Source organism: Lathamus discolor, chromosome 5 (genome assembly GCF_037157495.1).
Source record: "Lathamus discolor isolate bLatDis1 chromosome 5, bLatDis1.hap1, whole genome shotgun sequence".
In the NCBI taxonomy this organism is placed as follows: Eukaryota; Metazoa; Chordata; class Aves; order Psittaciformes; family Psittacidae; genus Lathamus; species Lathamus discolor.
In genome coordinates, this window is record NC_088888.1 from 97,063,516 (window position 1) to 97,083,635 (window position 20,120).

At 37.3% G+C, this 20,120-nt stretch overlaps 1 protein-coding gene across 2 annotated transcripts in view; it reads right to left on the bottom strand.

The window, feature by feature from the left end:
* ROCK2 (Rho associated coiled-coil containing protein kinase 2) overlaps window positions 1-20,120 on the bottom strand; it is a 105,055-nt gene that overhangs the window by 38,031 nt on the left and 46,904 nt on the right. For both annotated transcript variants that reach the window (XM_065681628.1, XM_065681629.1), the window contains exons 3-5: window positions 14,079-14,179; window positions 7,297-7,434; window positions 4,559-4,819 (exon numbers count right to left, since the gene is read on the bottom strand). In XM_065681628.1, the coding sequence (XP_065537700.1) occupies window positions 4,559-4,819; window positions 7,297-7,434; window positions 14,079-14,179 (500 nt within the window). The remainder of the gene's footprint in view (window positions 1-4,558; window positions 4,820-7,296; window positions 7,435-14,078; window positions 14,180-20,120) is intronic.

Below are 20,120 nucleotides of genomic sequence, written 5' to 3' on the forward strand. Positions count from 1 at the left end.
CAAATGCCTGCCATTTTCTAGAACTCAATACTGAAGCTGAAACCTAAAGGAAGTTTTAACTTGTCAGCTACAGAATGAAGAGCAGGTTAACTTCTGCTTTCTACACTATGAACCAGACAACACAGGGCTTGGATCATCCTGGAATAAGAAAACAAAGTTAATTCTTTTCAGAAGAACTAATGCACCCTTTGGACAAAGAAGAATACAGATGAACACATTTTTATACTGGGAAATAAACTAAAGCCCAAAGCTTCCATAAATCTAAAGCTAAGAACATTCAAACCTGCATCTGGCACATGGCAGGAAACATTTGAAAATCCTGCTTGTAACAGCACTCTATGCACTAGCCTGCAGGTCATCTCTGAAGTTTTAGCCTTAGTTTGCTTTGAGCACTAGAGGAATTGTTCTAGACTCACGTGATTCTGCTGATCTAGTAGGACTACGGCATCTTAATGGGACTCTGATGTTGGTGCATGTTGATCTCCTCCTTAGCCAAATGCAAAACCAGAACAAGGGAAAGTCTGAATCTTCACTTGGTGAAGACTGGCTGAAGCCACCTGAATCCCTCCCTGTGCAAGAAGCTTCTTTAAAAACCAAGTCACAGTTCTGAAAGATTTCTCTGAAGACTTCAGCTTCAGTCATAGCCTTGTCATGTTGACACTTAAGCACTTAATAACACCCTATTTCCCTTTCCTCTGTAATTAATACATGCTTTTTAATGTTATACATGTTGATACTTTATTGTTATGCAAACAAAGCAAAGGTTGTGCGCCAAGAAAGCACCAGCCCTACCCAAGTCTGACAGCTGGTTCTTTCCAATGACATTACAGATGCTAAAGAACTCCAGGTAAAAACGCTGTAAGTTTTCAGACAAGATGGCAAAAAGAATGAATAGCAAAAAAACCACCCCAAAATACATTTCTGCAGCTGAAAGGGCCCTGCTGCATGCTAACACCAGTTTTCAATGGACTGTATCTCTCTGAACCTCGTAAAACTCTCTACCTTCTGTCTCAGGAATAAATCTAAAAATGCATTCACAGAATCACGTAACAGCATGGGTTGGAAAGGACCTTGAAAGATCATCTGCCCCAACCAGTTATGGGACAGGGAGCCTAGATAAGATTATCTAGCACCCTGTCCCACTGCCTCTTGAAAACCTCCAGCAATGGGGATTCTACCATGTTCCTGGGGAGGTTGGTCCACTATCACCTGAATATGATATTCCCAGATTTCTGTTCATTTGCACACTTATTCTTTCAAAGAACTTGCGTGTTGCTCTGTATGTATTTTTAGGTACCGGAAACTCTTGACACCACAGTCAGACTAGCTTCTATGATCACAGAATCATAGAATCATAGAATCATAGAATAGTGCATCAAAGCCAAGTAAAGAGGGAAGTCCTCTCTGTGCAATATATGTCAGTACATGACATCTCATCAGTCCCTACATTCTGCATGATGACTTCTGCCTTCTGTAGTTCAGCATTTGAAGAGATCTAAAGCGTGCGTTTTCTATGGACAAGGTGTTGCTCCTGTGTTTTGAATACTAAACCTGTTTTATGCACAAGTAGCACACTTACTATAGCAGTTCTCATACAAAGCTTCCTTTTGGGAGTCTCAGGCCAGCATTTTTCTCATCACCTCAAAAAGATCAAGGTGGATCTTGGAACTTATCTTCTGCAGCTATGTGAGAGATGTTCAAAGATTAAAAAGGCTGTCCAGCAGAAACAGCATGTTCTTACAGGACAGCTTGGCAGTGAGGCTGGAGTGCTTCCTAGCATCATTCAGAAGTATTATATTGCTGAAGACGAAGTAGTTTAGTTTTCATCCTCAAGAGGATCTCCATCAGACCTGAATGACTCGCTGTATTGATCCAAGGCTGAGAACCAGGCTTTCAACTCCCTCAGGAAGTTCTTTTCTGTAAACAAGAGCTGAAGAGTACTTTTGTGGAAACGTTAGGATAGCTCAGATCAGGTGTTAGCACTGCATGAGTGCTGTAGACAATGAACTGAAGCAAGAAGGATCCAGGAGAGTATTGCACAAGTTTCAATGAGAAATAAATTGAGTTCTAAAAAAGGGTACACATCCCTTCTTTCAGCTGAACTGCTTGAGCTGAGGTGATAATCCCAAATGGTAAACTTGCCTTCTTTTGGTCATATCTCTTTTCAACAGATATCCTATAAACCTGTGCTCTTCTAAAACAGTTAGCACAAGGCAGTATTATAGCTCAGCAACACTTCTGGACTCCATGATACCTGCCAAAGCCAACTAAAGCTTAGTTTCTTACAGAAAACTTGAACATTAGTCTGATGAAACCTGCCCTGCGTTACCTTATCATACCTAAATACCAAACGGGAACCACAACTCGTACTTGAGGAATCTTTGAGGCCAACTCCAATCTTTATTCTATTGCAGAAATACTCACCTTGTTGCAGATTTTAAAAAAAGCAAAACATGAAAGGAGCCTACAAACCCTCAAACCATCACAACTGAATTACATAAATAGACCAGTTCCTTCTATGCTGGAAAAGATCACTAAAACACTTAGCAATTCTTTTCACATACTGGTAAAAAGGAATTCTGCTCCAGAGGCCTGGACTGGCCTGGAAAACTTAAGAGGATACTGAATTCAAGCCCACAGCAAAGGTAAAAAAAGCCTCTCATGAAACTGCAGCAGAATTTTCCTGGGCTCTCAACGGCACAAGGAAGATACTAATGTGCACAACTGCTTAAAGAACTCCAAATCAGAAAAAATAAATTATTGGGTAAGCATGTATTTTTTAGAAATCATCCTGCCAACACCAGTATAGTATTTACACAGCTGGGATGTGTTCATGTTTTGTAAGAAGTAGCATGAGATTTGGAGACAATCCAGAACCTCTCAACTTCTAAAGCTTCCTGTATAAAAGATATTTGCCATTCCACTGAGTCTGAGAAACACAAAGAAGTTAAAATGTAATCTGTTAAAAAATTAACTTCTTTAGGAAATCACGGCTTCATTGATGATACCCAGTCCAAACTGGTGCTCACCAAAATTCCTCACAAGAAATGAGCATGCACTTCTCACATTTATAATGTGAGCATCCACATTTTAATATTCCATCCTGTTAACAAAAACAACAAAAAAAGGAAAAAAGGAAAAAAAGGCTTAGGTTTACCACTTCTGGGATCTCTAAAATACCACAAAGGATCATCCTTTTTTGGTAGATTTATACTATGACCTTTTTGATTTTATTTTTTTTCCCATTGTCTCTTCTAACGAACATCAAATTCCTTTAAGACTGACTGCCTACTGGCTCAAAACCAAGATTAATTTTTTAAGGAGTAAACTAAGAGATCAAGTACTACTTTTGATTTTTTCAAAATAAACACTGTAACCTAAAATACAGGCACGTAAACCATCAAAATTGAGTAAACAATCTATGCCTTTAGAATAATAACTACGATATCAGCAAAATTAAACAGAGTACTCAATCACCATAAACAGCTGCAGTTGTTCAATTAAGTTAATATATTGTCACAGGATCACAGAGGAAAAAAATCCAACAAACCCAAACCAGAGACAGTACTTTTATCTCTATCTAGATTCTATCTAGCTACCCCTGAAGAGACATTAACTTAATGGTGCAAATACAGATTAAGTACATTGCAGAGATTGCATCGAGCACTTCCTAAACAATACAGAAAAATATCTAATGTATTAAAGCAAATGAACTTAAAAGGATGCTTCTTGCCAACGTTAGTACAGAAACTTTTCTAAGGCCCGGCAAATCATTAGGCAAATTCATACATAGCTTTTTTAGAATGTTGTCATTTTTCACTAGAATATATTATGTAAATTACAGCATAATACTGTTTGTCAGGGCAGATGTTAAAAATGCAAACTCATAAAGGCAGAATAATTTTTAAGTCTATGTAGAGTATTACACCCTTTTTTTATTTATTACAAAAATAAAATATTCTTATACAACCTCATTAGAAAACTATGTTGGCTCTACACAGTAAAATCTGAACAGTTAAAAATGTATGACATCTTGAGAAATAGCTAACATAAATTTATTTAGTGTATCACATGCCACTGCTGCCTTACTGTGACCTCATTTTAATGACCACTAGAGGATGCTATGAGAACAATTAGACAGTAAAAGATAAATAGGGACGGTACTGCGGCTATAAAATAATTTCATTTACAGAAAAATGTCATTTATGAATTATTTCAAGGTTACTAATGTTCCAAATAAGGAGTTGTCTCACAGGTTTTTCAGATATTTGCCAAAAAAAGATTAACCTCAGAAATTCATAAACACACGTCTTCAAAAATAACAGAAAGAAAAATAACAAAAAGTGAGTTTACATGCTTCTTTCGTGTGCCAGAAGAGTTTTATTAAAAAAAAGTTGCACTATTTAAAGCACCCTTGTATTTAAAACTAGGAAGCAAGGAATAGCTTTCCAACCAAGTGTACAATCTGATGAATATCCCTTTGGATAGTGTAATTCATAAGAAAATAACCTTAGAATTGCAGTTTTACAGATGATAAATTATTCAGTGGCATACTTACTTCATCCATTTTCATGCAAGTGCCAAAATCTGCCAGCTTCAGATGCCCATATTTGTCTAAAAGCATATTGTCAGGCTTCACATCTCTGTGTATCAAGCCCATCGAGTGAATTGCATCAAGAGCAAGAACAACTTCGGCTGTATAGAACTTGGCCCATTTCTCAGGCACATCGTAGTTGCTCATAAGGTTTACAAGATCTCCACCTGGCATGTACTCCATTACCATGTACAAGTATTTGTCATCTTGAAAGGCACAAAATAGCTGCAACATTAAAAAAAGAAAAAAACAAAATTACTTCTCAGAGACAGCTAGGAAAAAGAGTAAAGCACTTGAACCTGAAGTTTCATTAAACCTGAGTATATGTTTTCAAGACTAATGTAAAATATCTTTTGTATTTAAATTATCTACATTTTCTATTAATTATGACAGTACTTTCAAATTTAATGAACTTCAAAAGCCCCTCATTTTAAGAAAATGAAAAAAGATTTCCTGATTATTTCAGGAGTGTGAGCTTCTACATATCTATGTTTCTTGGCATTAAAAATTATCGCTGAGTCAAAATGCAAAATACCATACCTGAGCTAGGGAGCACTGATCTGAAAATAGCACAATAGTGGATAGCATCTAAATCTGCTTATCTCTGTACATCTTTACAAAAACACGTCACTTCCAATTTTATCCTAAATCAACATATATACTGAAATAAGAAAGAAAAAAATGTTCCTGAAGACAGCTACAACACAATACAAAGAAATTAGGCTTAACAATAAAATAATAGTCTGGTATAGGTTGCAGCTTGTATGTTTGCCACTAGCACGATAGTGAAAGTAAGTTTAGCCTTAGAGGGCTGAAGTTTTAGAGATTTCACTCAGCGATCACCAGGTCTGAAAACAGCCCAAACTAACAAAAAGCATTACTATCCAACGTTCAATCTGAAAGTCTCTCACTTTATTTCTCAGGGAATACTGCTCCTTTACATTGAAACCTAAGGTCATTCACACCTTTAAGTTACCCACACAAAATTCAATTGCAAAAGAGGATGTGTGGAAAGGAGAGAAATCAAGAACAGGGAGTTTGTAGAGGACGAGGAACCATGAAAGGCAGGAAACATTACTATTGAGATTTGACCTTTAGATAAAAATTAACTGTATATTACAGACCGAAGACCTATGCTATAAATACATAATTTAATACATATATATTGCATTGTATTTGTTTTCACAAATATACAATATATACATATTATATACAATATATACATATTATATACAATATATACATATACAATGGTCATTAAAATCTAAATTAAAATCCAAAACACTCTCTGTATTCTCACGTGTAAAGATATTAATATAACACAATAATTAATAACAACACTATGCCTGTATACAGCACTTTCATTACTGCCCTCAAGGGCTTTCATTAAAAAAAAATCTAAATTATCTAGTACTCTGGTTTCACTTGTTTTTCACAGAAAAAAGGCAGCACAGCGAAGCACTGTGATCTGTCCCAGTTTCTAGCTCAGAACAGGACCTACATTTTCTTAAAGCCAGCTCAATGTCCTATCATATCGGACACAATCCCTAAATATAACACACTAGTACACTTCATCACAGAAGGCATAATGACAAATGAATCAAAGTGCAGTTGCAATTTACACACACATTTATATCACAGCTGCTACACTTTCCTTTGAAAATTGAGTGTTGTACATTTCTTGTTACTCTCAGCTGGAAGTGAAAAGTAAAAATCATTCCAGACAACTACTGTCATTAGAATAAAAGAACTAAATCAAAATTCATCTATTTGGTTAAGTAATCCTGCTGAACATAAGTAAGAACACAGAATATTCTCAGAACAGCAAAACATCTAAATAAAAAAACTTTGTAAAGCATTTCTTGCATACATAAGGCAAACTGTTATGAAGAACATATGGAAACCTGAAGGCCAGTCTTTACTTATGAAATATACAGAAGCTGGCAATATATGTGAGAGCATTTAAGTATGTTAATTATTTAACAAACTGAAGTACTAACAGTTTCTCTAAGCATACACTTTCATTACTCGTTTATTAACTGGTATAATTTACAACAAATTGCAATATTCAGTACTTATTCTTCCCGAAGGCATAATTCTACTACAAACATGATGATGATACATGTCATGAAAGAGCTGCAAACAACAGTGTTCAAAACCAGGTGAGGAAGTCAACTTTCCATTACTTGGATATTACGTCTGAGCTGACCACTAAACATGAAGATGGTTTCAAGCAAACTGTTGCTAAAATCTCCTGTCTTACAGGAGACTCAGAGTGTGCACTCATCTATCTACCACATCACAGATGAAAAGAGAAGAATTACTTAAAGCACTCCCACTGCTAATTGCCTGTGATCCACTGACTGCATCATGAAGAAAGAATGGAAACAATGTTGGTATTTGTTTCTATATTTCTATACAGATTTTTCTTACTTGGAAAGGTAACCTCCCTATTATTCCAAATAATTCTGTAGGTATTTCAAAAATCGGTTTGTTTCATAATGCATTTGTAGTGACTAAACTGCAAATTAATCTACTGTCTAACACAAATACATAGAACTCAGTGAAAGTGCTGCAAACATGTTTTAAAAAGTAAAATCTGAACCTAAACCATGATTTGAGTTTCAATGTGAACTCAAAACCAGCTCAAGACTGGGAAAAATGTATGGCATTATTATTTTACTACTACTCATTATCCTTACCTGAACCACCCAAGGGCTGTTGGCAAAGGCCATGATATCTCTTTCTTCCCAGAAAAAGGCTGAATCTGATCTCTTGATCATTTCAAATTTACTGAGTAGCTTCATTGCATAAACCTTTTGTGTCATTTTATGGCGAACCTGTTGGTTAAAACAGAAGAGAAACAAAGTTTTTAAAGCACCTTGCAAAAAAAAAAAATTAATACTGGCATAGTATATATCTCCTGTGTGCAAGCTGCTTTCTGGGATGCAATGCCTCCAGGTTTTCATATGCCCAGTTTTCTACACCGTAAAGATTTGAGAACTTCCAAACCTGGAAAGAAAAACCTAACAGCTGCTTCAGAAAAATACAGCACGGTGGAACAAGAAGGATGCCAAATGAAGTAACATATGCCAGAGCCTGGCCAACTGCTGCAGCTACTGCTGCAGGCCCAGCAGAGGAGCTGAAGGATGTGCCTCAGGCTGCAGGAGCTCTTAGGAGGCTTTACTGAAGATGCACCCATACAAGCACATACTCATCTGCCATGGCTATGAAGATAAAAATGAGAGCTGACTCCAAACTGAAACTAGCTTACTCAAAGTGAAACTAACCACCTCAACCCCCTCCAACCAACCAACCAACCACTTCCAAAAAATCCAAACAAACCCAACCCACAAGTCAGAATGAGAAAAGTACCATCTTTCTCTAAAAACCTGGGCTGCTGCTCTTAACATTTCCCGAGTAAGCGTGCGTACTTCAAATCACACACACAAAAGATTTCTGTTTACAGAAGAAAAAGAAAACGCTCATTAAAAGTTCCATTGCGTAAGGAGAAATAAAACGCAACTCTGCTTATATTTTCTTATTTAAATACCATCTATCCTTGTATTTACTCATGTTAGAAATTCTGCAGGCAGTTCACTTCAGGCTCTTACAATTCTTTTTTTTTCTGCCAGAAAAAAAACATTGCTCCAGTTGCTGAAGTAGTTCTTAAATTTACCTTACATGGTGTAAAATTAGCAACATAAATCTTGTTGGAAAACTGAAATTAGAACTCTTACGACAAAATCTGAAAATATTTTTGAAAACTTCATCTGAATACAGACATGAAACCAGATCCTTAAGGTACAGACTGTAAAGTCATTGCTCTGTTACTGAAACCTTAGATTTTTGCTACTTTATGAAAGAACTACTAAAGGACCAGGTTTTTAACACACTTGAGTATTCCTTACTGAAAGCAAGGTGAGAAGTATTCAGCTGTAAGATGTCTGAGTCAGCAGAAAAAACAAATGAACTGCATCTTAAGTTTCAGCATATATTCTCCACATGAAAATAAAAAATTCAGTGGACTAATTTGTGAAATCAGAACCAAATGGTTAAGATTTTCTGGTGCATTTAAAAGCCTCCCATTTAGTACATTAAAACATCTCTCTCAACCTCTTAGTTTTACACAATGTCTGAGTTTAATTATGCTACTTGAAAGAATATTTAATAGGCCTTTTTCCTGAACAGCTGTAAATGTTTCAGGCTCATTACCGCTGCACTGCAAAGCTTCAGAGAGGTACCTATTTGGTTTACAAATATGGGAGCATCAGCCTTTTCCTCGTGAGGAGCTAGAAACATTAATGTTGCTGAAACCAACAGGAATGACCTCCAGAAACAGGAGAAGGGGGGTGTGTGTGTGCGTGTGTAATCTTGGAAAGAGTGAGAATATGAACTGAAACTGGATTATTTATGAATTTACTGTTCTTGAAATTGGAGGCTTTTGCTCTCAAGATATAGGTACAAAAGTTTTAGCATTAGAATCTTGCATAGTTTATCACTATCCAACAGCTTTCTGTACAGGCAGATCAAAAAACCTCTAACCTCTAACCAAACACCAAAACAGAAACGCATTACCTACATGTGTCAACAACTCTATAAACTTGTATATTTTAAGACACTAATAACCAGCAAGTGAAGGTGTGCTTAGAAAGGATTTTAAAAACTATCTCCTTCTTATTTACTAATCCCACATGGATTACTTACGAAGACAAGGTGGTACACCACAAACTTTACTCCATAAAGCAGAGCTTCTGTAACCCTGCTCAAAAGCAGAAGAAACATGAAGCCCAGCAACCTCAAAAAGATATTCAATTGAAAGATGTTCAATCGAAGGTGCATTTTCTGTGACTGTTCATGTAAAGCTCTGCAACGTATTCAGTAGTTTACAATTCCTCAAATCGTAGCGTACTCTTGCCAGTGTGCAGTTCGCACCACTGCCTTCATTTACAAGAATAATTGTTTCCCACTATTTAGGGGTAAGTCAGATAAGTCAGCAAATCCTGATGCTCTCGCATAGAAGAAGCAAAGTACAGGGCTAGAGGGACCGGAAACCTCTTGAGGGTGGTGCCAATAGGTTATTAGCTGGCTAAATTACTTCTTGAGGTATTTTCAACAGAGGTTAATTCTCTATATAAAAATGAAGGAACCAAAGCAACAACAAGCATGCTGGCACATCCAAAGACTGGTGTCTTGGGACACGTTACAGGTGAACAGACCTGCCAGCGATAATACTCCTTTATCACCACCATGGCCGCTGGAGACTGTCTATTTAGCTGCTAGCCACTGTGCTCTTTACTCAGAGCTATATTTGTGCATACATATATTGGCTCATATAGCATATTATTCATGTATTAAACTGTCATGATGTTTCAATTTCTTCCAACTGTTTAAATGAACTGCCAAATTTAAACTGCAGCTCACCACAGCTCACTCTCAAAATAGGTAGGAAAATCCCTTCATGCCATTAGCACTGAGTAACATGGCCTTGTTTAACTTACGAAAATGCATAAAGAAGAAAGAATTTCCCACTACTCTGCTTCATCAACCTAAGACTTTAAAAAAACAAGTACATGCAAACTAAATCTCTAGTTTCTACAGCATTCTTGTCAGAAGACAAGGAGTAACCAAAAATATAACTTATCCATTTGAAGCTATCAGATTGAGTATGCGTACTGATCATGGTACCATCTCTTTTATGATAAGAGAAAATAAAGATCCTACAGTGGAGTTGTGAAATGAATTCTAAGGTTTGAAATAATCACAAATATCCTGAATTACTTGAATAGAACCCTAAGAAATTACTACAGATAGAGTATCAAAGTTCATGCCCTGATGAATTTTCAGGTATTAGACCACAACTGCTTTATTTATTTAGATATATAATTTTTATATAATATCATATATAATTTCATATACATAATTAATATATATAATATGTATTTATACATTTTTATATATACATTATAGACCACAACTGCTTTATTTATATTTAGTTATACTACTACACAAGGTACACATCTGCAGTGGCTGGGGGACTAAACCTAATAAGGAAAGCAAATAATGGAAAAAACTAAACCAGCGCCAACCACTGATTTGCAACACTAAGAAATCACACAGTGAAGACTATCACCCAAACCATTCTTTGCTACCCAAATACAAGAGCTAGCCTTGCATTAGTTTTCTATTTGAGTACATGATCTAGTCAGCCTGCTGTGTCACTGCAACATTACAGTACCTTATGATTAGACCAGGGAAAAAAAGGAACTAAGGATGTTTCAATTTCAAATCAATAGGACTTTTCCTTACTGAAAACAAACAAGAGGTACTCAGGATGTGCTTTCATAAATTACTGTTTCTGCATAAACCACAAGTAACATATTAAGCACCATAATTCAATTTTTCTGTCTGCCTTAGACACCAGTCACTTCTATTCATGGCACTGCATAACAGAAGCAACCTGGCAGCTGGCAATTATTTTCTTTGCCTTCCCCATCACTACGGACCCAGCAAAGCCAGAGTCCAGAGCTTGAGAATAGTTTAATACGTCTGAAGTTACACAGAAATTGTTTTTCCACCAAAGTCAGATGCTCACTTGACTGGGCTGATTTTTTTATTAATTTTTTGAGAGGAAGAAAGAAGGAAAAGTGAGGGTTTTTTCAAAAATCTAGCCATATGATACAACAGTAAAGAATGTGGCTTTTTTTCTTCTAGGATCTGGAAAGCTGGTCTCTCCCACACCACTTCTTTCACAAGAAGAAACCAGACTGGAGCAAAAAGCTTGGGGAAACAAAATTAAATTAAGGAGGACATAGCTGACTATTTTATGCTGTATATGAATAAGCTTAAAATTTGGCTTGTTATAGTCAACTGTTTCTAATACGTAACAAATATTCGTGCTACAAATATTTATGAACAATGGCACACACTGATAACATGACATTCATGAATTTAACCCATATACTTCATCATGTTTTATTTATGGTTCTTTCTGCGTTTAGCCCCCACTGAAGCAAATTTCTATTTTGATCACAGAATGTGTTGCAAAATATTTTGATTACGGCAAATCCATCATCTGCAACTGTGGTGTTAACATTCTGAATGGAGCAGAAATAGATAGAGCTTAGCTCAATAGTTTAAACTTGTATCATACCTTGTGAGGCAAAAAATCTAGGTATGTATGCCCTCATCACCAGCTAATATTAGTTCAGATCTACTGCTGTTTGTTTATTAACTTACTGCTTTTTAGCTGTAAGACTGCATAACGTTATGATTTATACTTGTATTTTTTTACATCCCTCCAAAAAAGTGTTAAGTCGGCAAGAAGTACAGAAGAGCTCTATATGAACACACAGAAGTTCCCTTCTAGAACCTAGCATTCTTAGCTTTTGTTATTTGGGGGCTTGAAGGGCTTATATAAAGAATTAAAAAATCCCTATAGGAATAACAAAAAACCCAAAACAAACCCGTATGACCAAGCTACTATGCATTTTACCACAACATTATAATGATGAGACAAATGAGAAGTTTGTCTTCAGACCCCTCAAAGTACCTAACTGCAGTGCATGCACTGAAAAAGCAACTCTACTTTAAACTGTGAATGACTCAGTGAATTAAGAAAAAAAGTTTCTATTCTAAGCCAGAACAGAGAAGACCTTAAATGTGAAATGAAATGAAATGTTAAGAAAATAGAAATTATTCATAAAAACCTGTAGGATCTTAGAAATACATATGAAACCAATGTATTTTTAATTCTGAAGCACATTAAAAATACAATTCTCTTGGATGCTCCCAGCAAATACATCAGCAAAACTTTCAAAAAATGCACCTGACTTCTATTATTGAGATCTTCATCTCTCCCTCCTTGCCTCAACAAATGAGGAACTCTGCTCCTTACAACCCAATTCTTCAATGACTTCCCATACAAGTGCATGAAAGGGAGCATCTCTATTAGCTATTGTAAGTGGATACATATATAATGATAAAAATGGCTAACAGAAGACTTTAAAACAAACCATCTGACATGACTGTCAGTGAAAAGACAATGAGTAGACTGCTTTCTTACAAAGCTCCCTGCAGCAGCCCTTTCGCAAAAAAAATCAGGTTCTGCTGAAGGTTTTGGTTTTAATCTCTTGCCAGCAAGGATATAAAAACATATAAAGATAGATATTAAATCTTTAAAGTCTTATTTGAAAAGGGGAATCGTGGGAATCTTTGGAAACACTCCTCACCATACTTCGTAAGTTCTTCTGCATTAAAAAAATGCAAATAGAAAGAAATAGGGGAGAGAAAGCTACATTCTCATGTTGCTACACTTGGATGAAGTTGCCTTAAAAACTGACATAAATGAATAGTTAATTGCCAATTGAAGGTTGTTAACTGCTACATGAATTGCATCTAAATTTGCTCATCACCCATGAGTCATACAGTCTTAAACTAGTGGCAGCGGATTCTTCCCCAGTTCCAACCAATTTCACCAGTACTAATATAAACAATGCAAATAATTTTATAAATGGCTAACAAATCTATTGCCATTATATGTTGTGGAACTCCTATAACTCTTCAGAACTAAGATCTTGCCACATTTCTGAACAAAGTTCCAACAATCTTTGTATTTTCCAAAATTGCTTTACATTACAAGACAATAGGATTCTCCCAGCTTCTTAGTGCTAAATTCCATGTCAAAAGGCACAAGCAAAAATCTCTCTTCTTCTCTTCCTCTAGAAATGCATGGCTCAGCTGGTGCACAGCTGTTAGCTCATGGTAACTTGTCCTCGGTGTTTGTATTCTCAAATTCTATCTGGCACTTTTATCCATAGCTTATTTCAAAACTGACATATTAATCCATCATATGGATCATATGTTCACATTTTTTGTGCTATTTATCACACAGTATGAGTTGGAAGTCCAGGAAAAATCAAAACTAAGTGAAAAGCAGACTATGCCTGATATACTAAGTTACTTTATGCATTTTGATTGCTTTAAAAAAAAAAAAAAAAAGATTTCTCCACAATATAAATCCAAAAGTAATGCCATTCTTACGTTAGATATTATATAGGATACAATGTTAAGTAGTTAATGCCTTAAAAATAAATCCTACATGAGCTGTATCAGTTAACTAGAATGCATCACAATTACAAGAGAAAAAACAAGTTTTTCTGTCGCACTATTAGCTTCTGCTTTCATAGGACAGTTTCAGATATTGCTGTACAGTGATGCTTGCAGCCAAAAAAATGTAGAATTGCCATGAACTTCCTTTTCCATTTGATCAAAGGATAGCAAACTATTTTTTAAGTCCTTGAGAATCCACCATGTCTTAAACTCAAATGTACTGTTTACTGTGCACAGAAATGACATCATGATACAATGAAAATAACACTACGTCTTTGTAAGAATGCATTTTTAGATATAACGCATGCAAGACTGAGGAAGGTTTTGGCTAGTGCCATAGATCTGTCTAATCATTAAATCATTATATTCTTACCAGCTGCACTTCTCCAAAAGCCCCTCTTCCAATCACCTTAACAACATCATAGTCTTCGGCTTTCATTTGTAAAGCTCGGATTTTTTCCACAATCTTCTCATCTAAAACAAATCAAATGAAAGTTGTCGTAATGCATGTATTTGAAGAATACAAGAATTTTCTCTAACATTTTTCATTTAGAGTAAAAAATATATTTATTTAAATATTTAGAGCCTTCTTAGGAATTCTTGAAATCTACAGTCACTATTAATATACCTTTTCATGACTGTTGGAAACCACTAACCTGTAGCTGTAGCAACTGAAGTGTCTCTTGGATTTTGCTGAATCCTGTTTCACACCTCTAATAATCATTCAAGCTTATGGGAAGACTCTGGTAATGAGAACCAGAGATGCCTATCTTGAAATTTCAATTACTCCTTGTGCCAGGATTCACTGATACTGCACCAGTAGTAACAGAGGGGTGTGAAGTACCTGGTTCACACCAAAGCACTGCAGGTGCAACTTGCTCCTACACACCTGGAGGGTTCAATAGCAGTCAAACACTGAGGAACATCTCCCTGTAACCTTCATGTACAACTTCAGATCATGCAAGCATATGGTTTGAAATGCACTCACATTGATTCCATACAAAATAATGATTCAAGTTTATGTATGTCTACCTAGCTGCTGGCCACCTCAAAGTGCTTTTTAGTGTTCACTACACATGTTAGTTTTACCCTTTTTAAAATCAGGTCTACAATGCTCTGCTGAAGTATCCTCTAGTGCAATATTCTGTAGACAAACTGTCTTTCAGTATTTTTCTTGCTGGCAGTTGTGGGAATCTGTAAATGCAACCAGTGAAATCCTGACCTCTGACAACTTCTAAAAACATGCAAGCTCCCAGACTCTTCAATTCTGTAAATGTAGCACACTAGTGAATGCACTCCTGCCTAAATGCATTTAAAAAAATCTATTCTTATTACAAGCACAGAAGATAATGGAAGCAATGAACAGAATCCATAAGACTGGAGGTAATCTTTCTTAAGCATGACAAGCTTTGACACTACCCGCATACATGCTTAGAGGAAGAACAAAACGAAGTGAACAGGTTGTCTGGAGCAAGACCTCTATCAGGTAAGAAACTGTATGAAAAGCTGTGGAGGTTCATATTCAGAAAGGAGCAGAGGTGTATATTGCGGGATCATGTTTAGCATCAAATACCATGGAATATGATCCCAAGAAAGGCATTAAAAGGGATCTCAGATGTGAATACAAGCAAAATAAAAAGGGATCAGAGATCAGTTAATTCAGTATGACATTAAAGATAAAATGGTTAGAGCAGAGTTAATGATAATGAGCATCCAGTAAATAGCTTAACCATTCCTACATATTCATGAACCTGGCAGCTACAAGCAATCCAGGAGATGCCTGGCTATCAAGAACAGTTCTTTTGACCCAATTGAGCAACAAGCCTAATCAGGATGGCACTCAGATCTATTACTCACAAACCAGAAAGAACTGGCCAAGCATGACAAAGTCTGTGGCAGCTTGGCTGAAGCAACCATAAGATGGTGGGATTTATGACCCTGAGAGAACTGAGGAAGGAAAATAGCAGACCCTGGACTTCAGGAGAACAGATGATGGCTTGTTCAGGGAATTCACAGGCAGGATCCTGTGGGAAGCCACTGAGGAGGGTAGAAGAGTGGGCTGATCTTCAAAAATGATTACGTTCACAGCGCAAGAACAGTTCATTCCAGATAGTTAGAAATAGAGCAGGCATGGCACAGAGCCAGTCTGTTTGAATGGGTAACCTCTGCCTCAACTCAAGCACAAAAACCAGGTTTTGAACGTGAAAGCAGCGAAGGGGTACCCAGCAGGAATCTCCCAAGCATGGACTTGGAAAAGCCAAGCTCATCTGGAATTGAAACTAGACAGGGTTATGAATGGAAACAAGAGCCTTTACAAATACACTGACAATAAAAGAATCAGGCAAATGTAGGCCTGCTGCTGTCAGTGGGGTAGGGGATGTAGTGCTAAAGGACATGGAGAAGACCAAGGTAGTCGATGACTTTTTTGTCTCAGACTTCACTGGCAAGCTTTGCTCACAGGCCTACCAGCTCCCCAGAGCTAACAGCAGTGTGGGGCAGTGAAGTACTGCAGTAGAGGAAGTCAGAGTTAAGGACCAATAAAGCAAAACTGACATGTGCCAGGCCATAAGACAATACAAATGCACCCAAATGTGCTGAAGGAGCCAGTCAACACCATTACCAGGCTGTTCTCTATCACCTTTGAAAGGTCACAGCAACTTGGGGAGGCTACTGATGGTGGGTAAAGGGCAAATGTCATGTGCGTGTTCTAGAAGGGGCAACAAGGAAGATCCAGAAAGCTACAGGCTGGAACAGCATGATAATTAAGGAGCAAACCCTCTGGAGTCTACTTCCAAGCTCTTGAAAGGCAAGAAAGGATGAGAACAGCCAGAATGGCTCTAAAAAAGGATAAACTGCGTTTGATTAATCTGACTGCCTCCCAGGACGAAATGTCTGTCTTGTGGATAAGGGGAGAGCAGTACACATTTCCTTGTCTTGACTGTACCATGACTTCTAAGACAGCATCGCAAAGTATCTTTGTAGCCAAACCAGGCCAACATGGATTGCACAGAGGAATTACAAGGTGACCGAAAAACTCACTGGAGAAGGGGGAGATATTAAAAAAACCCAAACAAACCCAAATAAACAAGCAAACAAAAAAAACAACAAAACAACAAACCCACCACCCCTCAACAACCATTAATAATGAGGGAAGAGAGACTGCTAATAAAGTTGTTAGGACAGAGGCAACTCAAACTTCAAAAGTAGACAGATCTGCTGCATTCAGTTTAACAGTAAGACTGTGAAGTAATCCCGAGTTGAGAGAATTCTGAGACTGTTCTCTACAGTGAATCATGAAAGCTTAGACAGAAAGCATAGGACAGCAACAGCTTCACCCACACCAAGTGTATTATTTCAGTCATGACATGAATTAATTTTGCAGTTTGAGAAGGGAAGACTTGCTTAGAATCTTAATTACAGATCAGAAGCTCTGGCACAAGACAAGGAGGATAAATGCAAATTCACAGGAGGCATCACTAGAGAAGGAGTATCAGCAAATTTCAAGTCAGAAAGAATGTGCAATTACTCATTTGAACACAATGTTACATCTCATGAGGGAGGGGAATCACATGAATTTATTTTCAAATGTTTCTGAGATGTTGCAAATGTTTTTAGATGTGTAAGATGAGATGGCAGGGAGTTAAAAGTGTTGATAAATAGGGTGTAGTTTTACACAACTCCATTATTAGAGGAATACTTCTCTGTTCAATGTAAAACACAAAAATTATGAACAATGTTAACAGAGCTCCAGTGAAACGGCGTTAGCATTGAACACTGCAGCTAAGCAATGAAAAACCCAATAATGTATCAAGTAAGCAATGAGAACCAACCAAGGGAATGACCAGTTTTATCAACCCTGTGAAATGCTGTGGATGGAGAAATCCTACTTGCTCTCCTAAAATATGAATAGAGTATTTCTATTGGAACGGACCTAGTCCAACTGCCTGACCACTTCAGGCTTGACCAAGATTCAAAGCATGTTATTAAGGCATTGTCCAAATGCCTCTCAAACACTGACAGGCTTCGGGCATCAGCCACCACTCTAGGAAGCCTGTTCCAGTGCCTGACCACCCTCTCAGTAAAGAAATGTTTCCTAATGCCCAGTCTAAACCTCTCCCAGCACAGCTTTGAACCGTTCCCATGCCTCCTGTCACTGGATAACAGGGAGAAGAGCCCACCACCTCCCTCCCAACGTCTCCTCCTCAGGAAGCTGAAGCTAGCAATAAGGTTGCCCCTCCTAACTCCAATAATCTCAGTTAGTAACAGTAATCATCATCTAGGGATGCAGAAGTTGTGGAGGTATCAGTTATACAGACAGGTTTATTTTGTCACAAAATTTAACAGATATGGAGCAGATAATCAAAGCATGGAAACAATCTGAAACAAAAATCAGGCAACAAGAAAGCAAGCTCAGAGAAATCCTGAAGCAATGTCATAATTACAACATGCTGGATCATACGATTTAGTTCATGTATCACATAACATGCTCTAATTCAAGGTGCAGAAGACCTTTTGAACATTATCCTTTTAGCAGAGGACTATATTTTCATAAGGTTTCACATGGATGAGTTTGTACATTTGTGACATCTATATGCACAGACTGTACCCAACAGCCTCATGAATTTGCAAAAGCATGAAGCCCAGCAGAACAAAAATGTTAAAGGAAGATATTAGATGGACTCCCCCACCCCAGAATATAATGGAATCTTATAAAAATATTGTGACATTTGAGAAAAAGCCCTAAAATGAGAGAATGTCATCACATATGACTCAGTTTTCTTCTTTTAACACAGAAAAGGACCAGGAATGCTGGATAGCGAGAGTATTTAAAGACAGCTTTTGATTTACTACTTGAAAATGGCACTATAACCTTTAAACAAATGAAGCTTCACTTTCTGAAAGGGCAGAGTGTTTGGATCATCACTGACAGCTGGCAGCAAGAATGTGGCTGAAGGTTACAAGTGCTTGTGAAAATGGAATAAATACCTGAACTAGAAGAATAAAAGGGGGCAGGGAGGAGAAGAAAACCAAGCTTTTCTGCTCTTAAAGGGAAAAAAAACCCAAACATGTTCAGGTTATTTTCTTTAAAGTTAAAAAGAATGCATATCAGGCAGTTCTGGGGCATGTATATATGAGCTATAAAAATGCAAGGAAGTGCAATTTTATCCACACAGAGCAAAAACAGTCAATGAGTGCTGCTACAGAGCACATAAAGTCAAAAGTTGCTGCCCTACGCAAAAGTCTAGCCAGAAGTTAAACTGAAGAATGGCCAGCAACTGCTGCAATCCCACACCCACCCAAAACCAAACAAAAAGCACAACAGAAAGACTGAAGTAATTAGGGGTGCATACATATTATCTGGTCAAAGGTGTGTGAGTAACAAGAAGCTGCTGGAGACCTTACAGAAGCAGCAGAAACTAGAAGGCAGTTTCCCCCTCCAGATCAAAGAAAAGGGGACACAAGAATTACTGTGTCTTGCACAGATGAAAGGAGTGGAAGATACAGAAACAGAAAGCAACAGTCCTCTGACATGAGAGGACATACCCCTGACTCAGTGAAAGTAAGCCTGATGGCAGAACTGAATTTCTATCTACAAAGTACCCAAATGAAAAAGTGGTTAATAACTCTGATGAGTAATGTTGCTTATACATCCAAGACATTGTTAAACACTGTGGCTCCAATTCATGCTCTGCTTCAGAGAAGTTGCTTATTTGATACCTCTCCCACCACTACTCTTACCAGAACAGTATCATTAGAATGGAATCAGAGCCTGACCTGCAGAGGTGACTGCAAAGACCTGGCAGGGAATGACCTTAATGAAGCCAAAAGAAAACTACAGGGGCAATTAGCTCCTTAATTCAAGTTCCACAGTGTACTAAATTTCTAAGATTCTTCTTTGGCATCTAACATTTTATCTGTGTCACTGATAGGAAGCATGGAGCACAGAGAATTACAGTCATGACAGGTATTAACACCATACCAGACAATGCATTTCTGTTGATAACTGCACGGCTGACACATGATTCAGCAACTTCAAGCAGTGCAACAAAACATGAAGGAACCAGAACTGTCACTTTTGCAAAAATTTAATCCTAGTAAATAGATCTTCTAAGGAAGCATGACAAGAGAAAAATGGCAAAACAACCTTACAGGATGTTTATTCAGGGATTTAACAAAGCTGCTGCACCAGTGACATACCTTTACTAAAACTTCCTTCTACTGTAAATACATCCCATGCCACTAATACTCTAGAAGTTTTCCAACCTCCAAAACATCAGCAAATAATTTTAACAGTAGTTTTCCAATTTTTGAGTGATGCTGGATAACTCATAGGATGTCACCGATCCATTCAGGGAATCTAGGCTTCTGGATTGTACCTGGTCTGTTGATGGCATCAGTCCATGTGCTGTTGTCT